Source organism: Pongo pygmaeus, chromosome 20, assembly GCF_028885625.2.
Source record: "Pongo pygmaeus isolate AG05252 chromosome 20, NHGRI_mPonPyg2-v2.0_pri, whole genome shotgun sequence".
NCBI classification, from domain to species: domain Eukaryota; kingdom Metazoa; phylum Chordata; class Mammalia; order Primates; family Hominidae; genus Pongo; species Pongo pygmaeus.
The window spans coordinates 56,596,068-56,609,008 of NC_072393.2; the positions used below are offsets into that span (position 1 = coordinate 56,596,068).

At 60.0% G+C, this 12,941-nt stretch overlaps 2 protein-coding genes across 9 annotated transcripts; both read right to left on the minus strand.

Moving 5' to 3' along the window:
- Window positions 1-2,101: 2,101 nt before the first annotated feature.
- On the minus strand, window positions 2,102-7,614 carry JOSD2 (Josephin domain containing 2). Of its 6 annotated transcripts, none has more exons than XM_054464931.2 (5): window positions 7,162-7,614; window positions 6,355-6,517; window positions 3,620-3,745; window positions 2,477-2,671; window positions 2,102-2,371 (listed from the first exon to the last, which is right to left on the minus strand). In XM_054464931.2, the coding sequence occupies exons 2-5, from the start codon at window positions 6,498-6,500 to the stop codon at window positions 2,272-2,274; spliced, it is 567 nt and encodes a 188-aa protein (XP_054320906.2). In that variant the 5' UTR covers window positions 6,501-6,517; window positions 7,162-7,614; the 3' UTR covers window positions 2,102-2,271. The 6 variants fall into 6 exon arrangements, with proteins under 6 accessions (XP_054320906.2, XP_054320901.2, XP_054320902.2 ...); XM_054464926.2 differs by having other exon boundaries at window positions 7,144-7,529; XM_054464927.2 differs by having other exon boundaries at window positions 6,355-6,514; window positions 7,186-7,507.
- Window positions 7,615-7,617: 3 nt separating this feature from the next.
- Window positions 7,618-10,963, minus strand: ASPDH (aspartate dehydrogenase domain containing). Of its 3 annotated transcripts, XM_054464918.2 has the most exons (7): window positions 10,078-10,235; window positions 9,373-9,517; window positions 9,028-9,112; window positions 8,762-8,911; window positions 8,461-8,681; window positions 8,237-8,391; window positions 7,673-7,843 (listed from the first exon to the last, which is right to left on the minus strand). In XM_054464918.2, the coding sequence occupies exons 1-7, from the start codon at window positions 10,127-10,129 to the stop codon at window positions 7,800-7,802; spliced, it is 852 nt and encodes a 283-aa protein (XP_054320893.1). In that variant the 5' UTR covers window positions 10,130-10,235; the 3' UTR covers window positions 7,673-7,799. The 3 variants fall into 3 exon arrangements, with proteins under 3 accessions (XP_054320892.1, XP_054320893.1, XP_054320896.1); XM_054464917.2 differs by lacking the exon at window positions 8,237-8,391 and having other exon boundaries at window positions 7,618-7,843; window positions 10,078-10,240; XM_054464921.1 differs by lacking the exons at window positions 9,373-9,517; window positions 10,078-10,235 and adding an exon at window positions 10,783-10,963 and having other exon boundaries at window positions 7,705-7,843.
- Window positions 10,964-12,941: the final 1,978 nt, after the last annotated feature.

The following is a 12,941-nucleotide window of genomic DNA, read 5'->3' on the forward strand; positions in this document are numbered from 1 at the left end:
GTTTGAGATGGAGCCTCACTCTGTCACCCAGGCTGGAGTGCAGTGGCACGATCTCCACTCACTGCAAGCTCCGCCTTCTGGATTCACGCCATTCTGCCTCAGCCTCCCCAGTAGCTGAGACTACAGGCACCTGCCACCATGCCTGGCTAATTTTTTTGTATTTTTAGTAGAGACAGGGTTTCACCGTGTTAGTCAGGATGGTCTCAATCTCCTGACCTTGTGATCCGCCCGCCTTGGCCTCCCAAAGTGCTGGGATTACAGGCGTGAGCCACCGTGCCTGGTCTATTATATTTATTTTTATTTTTTTGAGACAGGGTCTCACTCTGTCACCCAGGGTGGAGTGCAGTGATTCGACCATGGCTCACTACAGCCTCGACCTCCTGGGCTCAAGGAATCCTCCTGCCTCGGCCTCCCAAAGTGCTAGGGTTACAGGTGTGAGCCACCATGCCTGGGCTATTATATTTTGAGACAAGGTCTCTCTTACTCACAATCATGGCTAACTGCAGCCTTAACCTCCTGGGCTCAAGCAATCCTTCTGCCTCAGCTTCCCAAGTAGCTGTGATTACAGGCGCAGGCCACCACGTCCCGCTTATTTATTTATTTATGAGACAGAGTCTTCCTCTGTTGCCGAGGCTGGAGTGCAGTGGTGCAATCTCGGCTCACCAAAACCTCCACCTCCTGGGTTCAAGTGATTCTCCTGCCTCAGCCTCCTGAGTAGCTGGGATTACAGGCCTGCGCCACCACGCCTGGCTAATTTTTGTAATTTTAGTAGAGGGGGTTTTCACCATGTTGGCCAGGCTGGTCTCGATCTCTTTACCTCGTGATCCACGCACCTCGGCCTCCCAAAGTACTGGGATTATAGGCGTGAGCCATTACACCCGGCCTAATTTTTTTTTTTTTTTTGAGACGGAGTCTCACTCTGTCACCCAGGCTGGAGTGCAGTGGCACTCCACTCACTGCAAGCTCCGCCTTCTGGATTCATGCCATTCTCCTGCGTCAGCCTCCCCAGTAGCTGAGACTACAGGCGTTCGCCACCATGCCCGGCTAATTTTTTTGTATTTTTAGTAGAGATGGGGTTTCACCATGTTCGCCAGGATGGTCTCGATCTCCTGACCTCGTGATCTGCCTGCCTCAGCCTCCCAAAGTGTTGGGATTACAGCCATGAGCCACTGCGCCCGGCCAGTCTTGAACTCTTGATCTCGGGTGATCTACCTGCCTCGGCCTTCTAGAACGCTGAGATTACAGGCGTGAGCCACCAGCCTCACATGCCACTTACTTTAATTTTTTTTTTTTTTTTCTGTAGAGACAGGGTCTTGTTATGTTGCCCAGGCTGGTCTCATACTTGTGGACCTCAGCCTCCCAAAGCACTGTGATTACAGACATGAGGCACCACATCTGGCCAGGGTGTGGACATCTTTGGGGCCGCTGTTCTGCCCGCCTACCAATCAATGGAATAGAATCGAGTCAAGAAGTAAACTCAGGCATGGTGGCTCACACCTATAATCCCAGCACTTTGGGAAGCTGAGGCAGGCAGATTGCTTGAGGTCAGGAGTTCAAGACCAGCCTGGGCAACAAAGTGAGATCCCATCTCTACAAAAAAATTTAAAGAAAGTAGTCAGGTATGGTGGCATGCACCTGTGGTCCCAGCTACTTGGGAGGCTGAGGTGGGAGGATCGCTTGAGCCCAGGAGTTCAAGGCTACAGTGAGCTGTGATTGACCCACTGCACTCCAGCCTGGGTGACAGAGTGAGACCCCTGTCTCAATCAATCAATCAAATAAAGAAGTAAACACCTGCTTTCTCCTTAGCAATTACCCCCGTGGAACCCAGGAGATCAAACTCATTTGTTTGCCACTGGTCTCTCTCCAGCACCGGAGGAGCACGGGCCCCTGGGGGCACGGACTTGTGTTTTTTTCTGCTGTGTCACTGATAAGGAAACTGAGGCCCAGCGGTGAGAAACTGGCATGAGGTGGCAGAGAACCAGGAGGCCTCCTGGGTTCTCGGCCCCACCCACCAGGGTGTCTGGCCTGTCAAATAAGTGCAAGTCACTGAGTGGAAGGGGCCCCAGAAGGGCGGGGCCGTCAGACACAGGCCAGGCAGGCAGCAAATCAGCAGATTTATTGAGGCAGCAGCGGCAGTGGGGAGCAGGGGTGTGGGGAGGGGGCCGGGCCTCCCCGGGGTCCATGAAGTGCTGGCCTTTCCCAGGCACGCAGTGTGCGCAGCCGGAGGGGGACGCGCAGGACTACGCTGTGGGTGCCGATGGTCAGCCATGGTCAGTCTGTCCGCAGCCAGCAGCCCTTCTCCTCCACCTCCTTGGTCACTACCAGCAGCACCTCGCACAGGCCCTGGGCCAGCGCAGCCGCCAGGAAGGCCCTGGGTGGGAGAAATGGGGAGACTGAGGCTCGGCCAGCCTGGGCATTCCCTCTGGGAAGTGGGGTTTCAGGCCCCTGGTCTTGGAATCGCCTCTGCGGGGCTCACCTGACTCCATCCTCATCCCCCAGGGCCTCGGGCGCCCGCAGCTTGGAGTCCAGGTTGTAGTAGATGCCATCCACCTGGCGCAGGGCCACCCAGTGCCGCCGGCGCAGCGGCAGTGACAGCAGCCCCAGCGACACGGGTGAGGGCAGGTTCAGGATCAGCCCCAGCACCTGGGGCAGGGCCAGCTGGGACAGGGGCCTGTGTGGGCAGGGAGGGGACACTGCCATCGGGGCCTGCTCCGCCCGCCAGTGAAATGTTGCTGAACATGTGGGGCCCAGGCTGGTGGTGATGGGGGCCTCCTGAGCCCACCCAGAGGTGTTCCTTAATCAGCCACCCTGGTTCCCGACACTAATCCGTTCACCCGCCCACTCAAACCTCCCACCCACTCACCCACTGTCCACCCAACTCACATCGGCCCTTCACCAACCACCATCACCCTGTCTGTCCAGCCACCCACCCACCAACTTACCCACTCCTCACACAGCCACCCAGGATCCATGCGTGATCCGCCCACCCCACTGAGCCTCCCAGCCACCAGCCAACTTCCCAGTGACGATTCACACACTCACCTCCCATCTATGCATTCACTTCCATCCCTCATACACACCCGCCCCACCTCCCCGTCAACCACCCAACCACCATCGCCGTCCAACTAGCCATCGACTGTTCACCACCCACCCCCCACCCACCCACACAACCAGCCACCACCCAGCCAGCCATTCACCCAACAGTGGACTCGCCACGCCCCCAATCCTCAGTCTCTTCACCCACCTGCCATTGGTCTACCCCTCATCCACCAGCCACACACCCGGCCACTGGCCAGCCAGCCATCAAAACCTCCCATTCATCCACCCAACTCCCCAGCCTCCTGTCTGCTGCCCACTGCCCAGGAACACCCATCCCCTTCACTCCCCCTCACCCAACACATCCAACTGCCTACTCAGCATTCACCCAGTAACCATCATCCACCCAGCATCTCAGCCCATCGACCACCTGATCTCCCCCTACCAACCCATCAGCGCCAGGCTTCCCACATTCACGCCAACCTCCCCCAGCCACATTCCCCTCCCTGCCCCCCAACAGGCTCACACTACAGGGTGCCCTCTGTGCCCGGCCCAGCACACGCTGTGCTGCTCTGGGGCCTACCTCCTCCTGTCCCACCACACGGCGGCCAGGCCCAGCCCCTGCAGAGCGGCCATGATCACATTGACGTCATAGTTGCCGGTGCCCAGGAGGCTGCGATGAGGGTTCAGCCGGGAGTCTGGGGCCAACCTGGTAGTGGGGGTGGCCAGAGCTGAGGTGGGGACCCCTGGAAAGGCCTCCCCACAAAATGGGGGTCCCAGGGGCCACAAGTTGCCTCAGCCTTTGACTCTCCCCGCTTCAGACCCCACAACTCATCCACCTCCAAGTCTTGCCTCTCCTGCCCCAACTCTGCCCTGTTCCCAAGTCCTGTCTCTCCTGCCCTGACTCTGCCCTGTCCCCAAGGCCCCAGATGGGCTCTGTATTCTCCCGCAGCCTCCAGCCTCCCTCCAGTCCATTCCCACATGGCCCTGGCCCTCTCCTGCTCACAGCTCTCCCATGGCTCCCCAACGCCCTGGACAAAGTCCCTGTCCCTCCGCCAGTCCCTTCCTCCATCCTTCAAGACCCACCTCAGATGTCACGTCCTCTGAGAGGAGCCTCCTGACCTCCAGGCTGGGTCGGGGCCCTGTCTGGGCTCCCCCAGTGAACTGAGCCAACTCAACGATGACAGCTGCCCGCATCACCCTGATTTAACACTGCTTGCTTCTCCCACGGGGTTGCCCTCACCCCTCCCCTGCTCACAGCCCACTCTGCTGCCTCATTTTCCCCAGGACAGAGTCCCACAAGGCCCTGCGTGGTCTGGCTCTGGTGGCCTCACCTCAGAGCCTCAGCACCCTCCTTCCTGGTCCCCTGTCCCCAGCCACATCCCCGGTGCCCACTGCCTCCTGCCCCACCCCCGCCAACCTTTCCTCCAGCTCTTCCCCTGCCCAGGAAGGCTCTTCCGCCTGTCACCACTTGTCTCTGGGTTCTCTGGGCCCTGCCTCTGAACAGCTGCACCTCTGTTCCCTATCTGGACCCTGGGCAGGCAGGGCATGGGAGGAAAAGGCGTGTGTGTGTGTGTGTGTGTGTGTGTGTGTGTGTGTGTGTGTGTGTGTGTGTGTGTGTGTAGGGCATGGGAGGAAAAGGCATGTGTGTGTGTGTGTGCGCGTGCGCGTGTGTGTGTGTGCAGGGCATGGGAGGAAAAGGAAAGGCGTGTGTGTGTGTGTGTGTGTGTGTGTGTGTGTGTGTGTGTGTGTCTGAGTCATCTCAGGGTCTCCAGCGTGTGTGTGTGTGTCTGAGTCATCTCAGGGTCTCCAGCATGGCTTTGGTATGAAAGAGCTGATGGGTCCTTGTTGTGAATGACAGAGGAGATGAATAGATACCATAATAATCAGTCTGAGGGGCTGGGACTCTTAAGATGTCCGAGAGCCAGAGGAGGCTTGGAGCAAGAGGCAGGGGAGGCAGGGCCATCTCCAGGTGTAGAAAGACTCTCTAGGATCAAGTGGGGACTGAAGGCAGGGACAGACTGGAGGCCATGGGCAGGCTGGACAGGAGAGGGTCAGGCCTGAGCTGGGGCCAGGGACGTGGGGACAGAGAGGAGGGAATGAGAGATGATAAAGGAGTGATTTTTTTTTTTTTTTTGAGACAGTCTTGCTCTGTTGCCCGGCTCACTGAAACCTGTCTCCCAGCTTCAAGCAATTCTCCCACCTCGGCCTCCAGAGTAGCTGGGACTACAGACGTGTGCCACCACGCCCAGCTAATTTTTTTTATTTTTTATTTATTTTTATTTTTTAGTAGAGACGGGGTTTCACCCTGTTGGCCAGGCTGGTCTGGAATTCCTGACCTCAAGTGATCCACCCGCCTCAGCCTCCCAAAGTGTTGGGATTACAGGTGTGAGCCACTGTGCCCGGCCAAGGAGTGATGTTGGACATTGTGAATAGTGAAGAGGAACATTCCATGCTGGCAGAGAAGGAAGCCACGCCAGGCAGAAAGAAGTACCTGGAAGCCCAGAGGCTGCACAAAAGGGCTCACGGGAGTGGAGAGTCTGGTTTGAGGCGGGCCGTGAGGGCTGAAGATGCAGAGGCAGGCTCGGCCTCTGCTATGAGGGAGGGCCCTGAGTAGGGCGGAGGCGTGTTTAGGATGGACTGGAGAGCTGTGACAGGGCCCAGATAAGAGATGCCTGAAGCTGGGTGAGCCTGTAATCCCAGCTACTGGGGAGGCTGAGGTGGGAGGATCACTTAAGCTCAGGAGTTCAAGACCAGCCAGACTTTGTCTCTAAAGAAAGAACCAGGGGGCCGGGCGCGGTGGCTCACGCCTGTAATCCTAGCACTTTGGGAGGCCGACGCGGGTGGATCACGAAGTCAGGAGATCGAGACCATCCCGGCTAACATGGTGAAACCCCGTCTCTACTAAAAATACAAAAAATTAGCCGGGCGTGGTGGTGGGCGACTGTAGTCCCAGCTACTCGGGAGGCTGAGGCAGGAGAATGGCATGAACCCGGGAGGCGGAGCTTGCAGTGAGCGAGATCGCGCGCAACTGCACTCCAGCCTGGGCGACAGAGCGAGACTCTGTCTCAAAAAAAAAAAACAAAAAAAAACAAAAAAAAAACGAACCACTGGATTGAGGCCTGGCTGGGGCTGAGGCCACAGGGACAGACAGGCACAGGAGGCAACATCTCCCCAGAGTCCCAGCGTCTAGCTTAGGCAAGTGAGCGCGGGGCAGAAGAAAGCCCCCAAGGCTCAGCGCCTGCCTGGCGGCGAGACCCAGGTGGGTCACTCCGCCAGAGCCCTGCTGCTCCAGGGGCTGGGGTGGGTGACGGTCACCTCTTGCAGATCTCATCGGCAGCCTCCTGGCTAAAGAGCTGCTGCTGCAGAACGTTGTTGAGGGCGTGGACGGCACACAGCTCCAGGCGCTGCCGTTCGTGGTACACAGTGGGTGGGCTCGGCTGTGCTCCCGGGGCCTGGGACATGCCGTCCTCGGCTCCTGCTGGGGGTTGGGAGGGGGAGAAGGTCCTCAGGGGCCCGGGATCTAGAGGTCCAACCTCCCAGCAGGCCTTTGGGGCATCGCCATTGATTGAGCTGGGGCTCGGGGCAGCCCAGGAGGACACTGGGCCCCTGACCCCGCTCCCCGGCAGTCTCTTGGCAGTACACGTCCCTCCATCCCCTATTCCTATTCCTACGGAAAAGGCTGTCTCTTCTGCTCCCCTAGCAACAGAAAACCACCCTCACCAGGTCTCTAAGTAAAAGGGTCCCTATCATGGTCACCTAGCAACAGAGGAACCCGCCTCCCCGTCCCTAGGTAACCAGGGCGCTCTGTGGTTACCTAGCAACAGAGCCCCCTCCCCACCGCACTAGGTAACAAAGTCTGTCCTCCGAGCACCTAGCAATAGAGAATCCTCCTCCCCTGTCTCTAGGTAATAGGGTCCCCTCTGGTCTCCTAGCAACAGAAGACTCCCCTTCCCCGGTCATGAAGCAGCGAGGCTCTCTGCTCTTGTCACCTGGCAACGGGGCCCCCTCCCCAATCACTAAGCAACAGGAGTTCCTTTTCCTATCACCCAGCAACCAGGCCCCCTCCCCGGACACCAAGGAATGGAGCCCTTCGCCGACCCGCACCCCAACCACGGCGCTCGCCTTTTGCCTGGCAACGCCCCTCACCCCGCCTGCCTCTCCGCTCCACCGAGCCAGGGGCTTCCGCATCCCCTTCCTGGGCGGCGGCTCTGGGCTCCGAGTGCGGGGCGGGGAGCACCGCGCTGACTGGGCAGGCGGGACGGACTACAGCTCCCGGTGATCCCCGCGCGCCGGACTACGACGCCCGTGGGACCCCGCGGGACTCCTGCTCCACACGGAACGCCCGGGTCGCGTGGCCCTGAAGTCGGCCGTCGGGCCTAGGAAATGCCGCACTACAACTTCGTCGGGCCCCGCGGCAGGTCCCGGAAGTGCGCCTCAGAGGCCCTTCTTTCGCATACTGCCGCGCCCACTACCGCTCAGAGATTCTAGGAAACGTAGTGGGTAGGCTCTCGCGATAGCTTTCTGGCGCCGCGCTCTCGCGGGTGCTCGCCCCCGGCGATGGCGTCATGCGCGGTGCGCAGACGCAGTGTGACGTCACACAAGGGAAACAGGGATCAGAGACGCCAGGCGGTGCGGGGGGAGGCAGCGGTGATCTTTACTGAGTCGGAAAGGAGACCCTGGGGACGTGGGGCAGGGCAAGGGTGGGGTGGTGGTAGTGAGAGGCCAGGCAGATGATCTTGTCTCGGGAGGGAGGAGGCTTCTCAGCAGAGATGGATCCCCGGCCTGGAGGGGAGCTGGCAGCAGGCTGCGGGGAGAGAGGGGAATGAGCGAGTGAGACAGAGGAGAGATGAGGAGACAGACGCTTGGGGGAGGCAGTGGTGGGAGGAGGGGACAGGCCAGGGGGGCGGTGGAGGAAGACCCGGAGAGAGCGGGACAGAGCCCTGGGGGTGGACAGAGACAGAGAGAGAGAGAGTCTTGATCAGAGGCGGGCACAGAGACTCAGAGAGGGGACGTGGACAGAAATGGAGACATCTACAGTGCCAGGATTCAAAGTCGTGGAGAGAGGTTAAGGAAATAAAAGTCAGAAATAAAGGTCAACAAATACAGAACCAGAACTGCAGAACTAGCGAGAACCCGGGACCCCCAAGCTCTGCAGAACACAAGAGCCCAGGGCCGGGGGAGAGGGGCCTGGCCGCACCCAGGAGGCTCCGCCAGAAGGCCGTGACGGTGGCGGAGCCGGTGACCGCGCCTGGCTCGGCAGGGTTCTCTCTGTGGGTGTGCACAGCAAAGCTTCGGCCCGTGGGGCCCGGGGGTCCGCTCAGCTCTACATCCACCACGTGCATGTCCGTGAGGCTGGGACAAGCGGGGCAGTCAGTCTGGTGAGCCTGGACTCAGCCCACCACCCTGCTTAGCTCTGCTCACCTGAGATCAGCCACAAGCACTCCAATCACCCCATCGAAGCCCAGGCTGGGGGCAGCCAGGGCAGCCGCCGCCATGGTGTTGGAATTTCGGGGGGCAAAGGGGCAGAGCCCACGGACAGGGCCTTCGTAGAGCACAGTGCAAGGCCCAGTGCTGTGGGCTGCAGCCAGGGGTCCCTCAAGCCGGAAGCCATCGGGGTGTGTGGCCATGGTGACACGAAGGCTCTGGAAGCAAGAGCCCGGGTTAGGGGGAGTGGGGTCTTTGCAGGCCTCCCCTGGTTCTTGGGGAGCCCAGCAGGCCTCACCTGGAGGCCCCCAGCTGCATCCAATCTCCTGATGTCCTCAGTGCCCCACAGGGCCCCTCGGGCCACAAACACGGCGTGGTCCCAGTGCTGTGAGGCCTCCAAGAGCTGTCGCTCTGTGGTCTGGTCACTTAGAGCTGAGGGGGACCCCACCTGGGGTGGAGGAAGGAGGGGAGGGTTGAGGTCAGGGAGGGATATCCACTTCAGGGTGGGGTGAGACCAAGACAGAAGGGGTACGGCTCTGCGTGAATGGTTGGGGTGGGGCTTACCAGGAGATTGGCATGGCGCAGGATTTGTGCCCCAGATTCATGGATTATTTTGGGATGGGCCACTTCCACAACCAGATCAGGGTGCCTGGGAGAGGGGAAAGAGGGCAGAGAGTCTTGGAGAGGTATTAGGCCTCTTCTCCCCAAGGTTCCCTCCGAGTCTACTGAGGGCTGCCCCTCTTCTCCTTGACCTGGGAGGCGAAATGAGATGAATGGGTTCGTCCCGTTTCACATTTGCTTCAACCAATGCCCAGAGAGGGTCAGGGAACCCCTGAGATCACACAGTGGCTAAGAGGGCCAGGACAGGAGCTTCAGGGAGCTCCACTCTCCCATGGCAAGGTCACTGACCTTTCCCCAAGGGCAGCAAGGTTCTGGAGCTGCAGGGAAGGGGGCACGCTCCCTGCCATTCGTCCTGGGTCACGATTCCAGACAAAAACAAGTTCTAGGCCAAGTTCTGGTCCCTGAGCCAAGAGGCGGGAGACGAGGGACTGTCCTGGGGAGAGGGAAAGGAGAGGGCTAGAGATCCAGAGAGAGGGGTACAGAGACCCAGAGAGGAGGGGACGACAGAGACCCAGAGAGAGGGGGACAGAGACTCAGAGATGGGAACAGAGACCCAGAGACAGGGGGACAGAGTCCCAGAGAGAGAGGAGGTGAGGACAGAGACTCGGGGAGACAGAGATGGAGCCAGGGGCAGAGATTCAGAGGGACAGGAGGACACAGGCTTAGAGAGAGAGGAGGTGGGGACAGAGACCCAGAGAGAGAGGAGGTAGGGACAGAGACCCAGGGAGAGAGGAGGTGGGGACAGACTCAGATTTCGGGGAAGGGAGACAGAGATGGGGGCAGGGGCAGAGACGCAGTGTGGTGGACAGAGGCCAGAGAGAAGGGAGACAGAGACGGAGAGGACAGAGACCTGGGGTGGGGGTGCGGTGGGCAGACCCAGAGACACAGCCAGGGGCAGATAGAGACAGAAAAAAGTATTTGTGGAGGGCAGAGAGTCTTGGGAGCTTTAGGAAGGGGCTTGGGGAAGGAGGCCCAGGATGGTCAGGGACTCACCGAGGCGGCCATAGCCCACCACGCCCACCCTCCACGGGCTCCTGTCGGCCATGGCCCTGAGTGCGGTGTCTGTGGCCCGACTCCCTGGGCTGCTCGCTGCCTCCTGCACAAGGCCTGGGCAGCCGCTGCTCTTTGGACATCTGACCCTTGAGCCTCTGGGCTCAGTCTTCCCCCTTCCCCGCAGGCCCAGTGTGGGGGTGTGGGCCTGCGGGAGTGGAAGCGGGAGAATCCTTCCCTGTGCTCTGTCCACTTTCCCGGGTCCTCACAGTGAGCATGGTGACCGGGGGTTCTGGGAGCCCTGCGTGCCCCGCTTTCCCCTGCAGCACACCCTCTCTCTCCCTGCTGATCTGGAAAGTTTTCTTTGCAGTCCCCTGCCCCATCTCTGGCCGGCCGGGTTGTCATGGAAACTGCATCTTGCTTTGGGTGGGGAGAAGAGATGGTGACAGGGACTCTGGGCTCTGTCTGTCCCCTTGCGCTCACCTCTCCTCCTTGTCCTCAGGTGGCTGAGGTCTGAGGGAGGCTTCAGCCTGGCCGTGACCCCAGCCCTCCCAGAGGCAGCGGGAGCCCTGTTTGCGGCTTCTCCTTGATGTGCCCTTGCCTCAGCGGGTCCAACCTCCCTAGCCCTGCTGCGCAGCTCGGGTCCCCTTCCCGCAGCCTCCGCTCCCGTCCACAGCCTCCCTCCGCTCTGATCATCCTTCAGTTCACCTTGACTTGCCACCTTTCACTCTGTCCCCCATCGTGCCACCAGCTGCCTCCCGTGTGACATTCTCACTCCCACGTCCGTCCCTCCCGTTCCCCAGCTCGCATCAGCCCAGAAGCCTTCGAGGCCTGGAGAGGCCAAGTGCCCCCAACCTGAGCCCCAGCCACTGTGCCTCGAGGGTGCCTGGCATCGGAAATGGCGCAGGCTGCGGCAGCGCGGGCTCCCTGCCCCCAGCCACCACCTGGTTGGTACCCGCTGCAGTGTTTCCATGGCAACCAGGATTGGCGCTGGAAGGAGGCTGGAGAGAAAGAGAGCGAGAGCGTGAACGGCAGCATGCGGTGGGGGGGCGGGCACTGGGTGGCAAGAGCCCCAAGTTGACAGGAGGAGAGAGGAGACAGATGCAGGCAGACAGAGAGGGGCCAAGACCCCGACGCGGCACCCAGAGGCTGCCGCTGCTGATAAGGGAGGAATTGGCTTCCGGAGCCAGGAGCCCCGGGTGTGGGAGAGAGAAGATGACTGGGTGTAGACAGCCAGGAAGGGGGCAGGGGCCAGGCACCTCATGGAAGTGGGGGGCGTCCCGCCATCTCCACCTTCTGACTCCTCCTGGGGCCTGAGTGTCCCCATAGTGCCCATAGCTGCCATGTATGGAGTACAGGCTGGGCCACTATGAGGGGAGAAGGGGGCTGGGCGAAGGCCTGTGTGTCCTCAGGGCTGTGTCCCCGAAGCCATCTCAGTGTGGGAAAGCACTGGAAGGCCCTGCATGGCTCTGTCACTCCCTCTGCCTCCCCCAGCAGCGTGAGATGGCAGCTCTGGCCAGCCTCAGCCCTGCAGGGGCTGCAACTCAGGCGCCTTGACCCCCCAAGAGACATCATCACCCCCTCCTGCAACCCACTCGACAGCTGCCCACTGTGCCGGCAACCCCCCAACCAGGCCCGCTCAGGGTTTGCTCCCTGCCCTCCCAGGGCTCTGTTCCTGCCCTTCTGGGTGGCACTGTGGTGCCCCTGCCGCCCCAGGCCCACCCAATCCGGCCCTCCAGCCTCCCACTGAACCGGCCAGAAATACAGCTCCTGTGCCCCAGAGGCCGCAATCCCAGCCTCCCACTTGGCCTGCCTCCCCTTCAGCGCCCCCTCCTCCGGAGCAGCCTCGAGGGGGTCTGCAGTGGAGACATGCGCTCTGGATTGGGCCCTGTTGTGGGTTGAATTGTCACCCAGAAAGGGAAGCGCAGAAGTCCTGACCTCCAGGGCCTCAGAATGGGACCTTATTTGGGAATTGGTTTTTGCCAAGGATGGAGCTGAGGTTTTACTGGAGGTGGAGGCTCCTGGTCCAGTCTGACCTCTGTCCTTGTTAGAGGGGAGGTTAGGCAGGCTGCAGTGGCTCACGCCTATAATCCCAGCACTTTGGGAGGCTGAGGCAGGTGGATCACTTGAGGTCAGAAGTTCGAGACCAGCCTGGCCAACAAGGTGAAACCCTGTCTCTACTAAAAATACAAAAATTAGCTGGGTGTGGTGGTAGGCGCATGTAATCCTAGCTACTCAGGGGGCTGAGGGAGGAGATTTGCTTGAACCTGGGAGGCAGAGGCTTCAGTGAGCTGAAATTGTGCCACTGCACTCCAGCCTGGACAAGAGAGCAAGACTCTGTCTCAAAAACAAACAAACAAACAAACAAAAAAAAACGGTCAGGTGTGGTGGCTCATGCCTGTAATCCGAGCACTTTGAGAGGCCGAGGTGGGTGGATCACCTGAGGTTAGGAGTTTGAAACCAGCCTGGCCAACGTGGTGAAACCCCGTCTCTACTAAAAATACAAAAATTAGCCAGGCGTGGTGGCGCATGCCTGTAATCCCAGTTACTTGGGAGGCTGAGGCAGGAGAATCGCTTGAAGCTGGGAAGCAGAGGTTGCAGTGAGCCGAGATCACACCATTGCACTCCAGCCTGGGCGACAAGAATGAAACTCCATCTCAATTAAAAATAAAAAAATAAAAGAGGGGGAGTTGGACACAGACAGACGCACACAGAGGGAAGAGATGAGAGGCTACAGGGGCAGGCGCTGGAAGACTGGGGTGATGTGATACAGCCACCAGCCAGGACAGCCTGGGGCCACCAGAAGCTGGCGAAGCAGGAAGCTCCCCTGAGGTACCCCCAGGTTTCAGAGAGAGCGTGGCCCTCCT

Bases quoted from the DNA above. Each gene is read 5' to 3' on its own strand.
- JOSD2 (XM_054464931.2), bottom strand. From the start codon at position 6,500: ATGTCCCAGGCCCCGGGAGCACAGCCGAGCCCACCCACTGTGTACCAC. The intron at 2,672-3,619 runs GTAGGCCCCAGA...CTGCCCACACAG, and splicing joins GTGTGGTGGGACAGGAGGAG to GCCCCTGTCCCAGCTGGCCC. The intron at 2,372-2,476 runs GTGAGCCCCGCA...TCTCCCACCCAG, and splicing joins GGGGATGAGGATGGAGTCAG to GGCCTTCCTGGCGGCTGCGC.
- ASPDH (XM_054464917.2), bottom strand. From the start codon at position 10,129: ATGGCCGACAGGAGCCCGTGGAGGGTGGGCGTGGTGGGCTATGGCCGC. The intron at 9,518-10,077 runs GTGAGTCCCTGA...CCCTCTCCCCAG, and splicing joins GGTGGGCTATGGCCGCCTCG to GACAGTCCCTCGTCTCCCGC. The intron at 7,844-8,460 runs GTGAGCAGAGCT...CTCTCCCCGCAG, and splicing joins GTGCTTGTGGCTGATCTCAG to CCTGCTGCCAGCTCCCCTCC.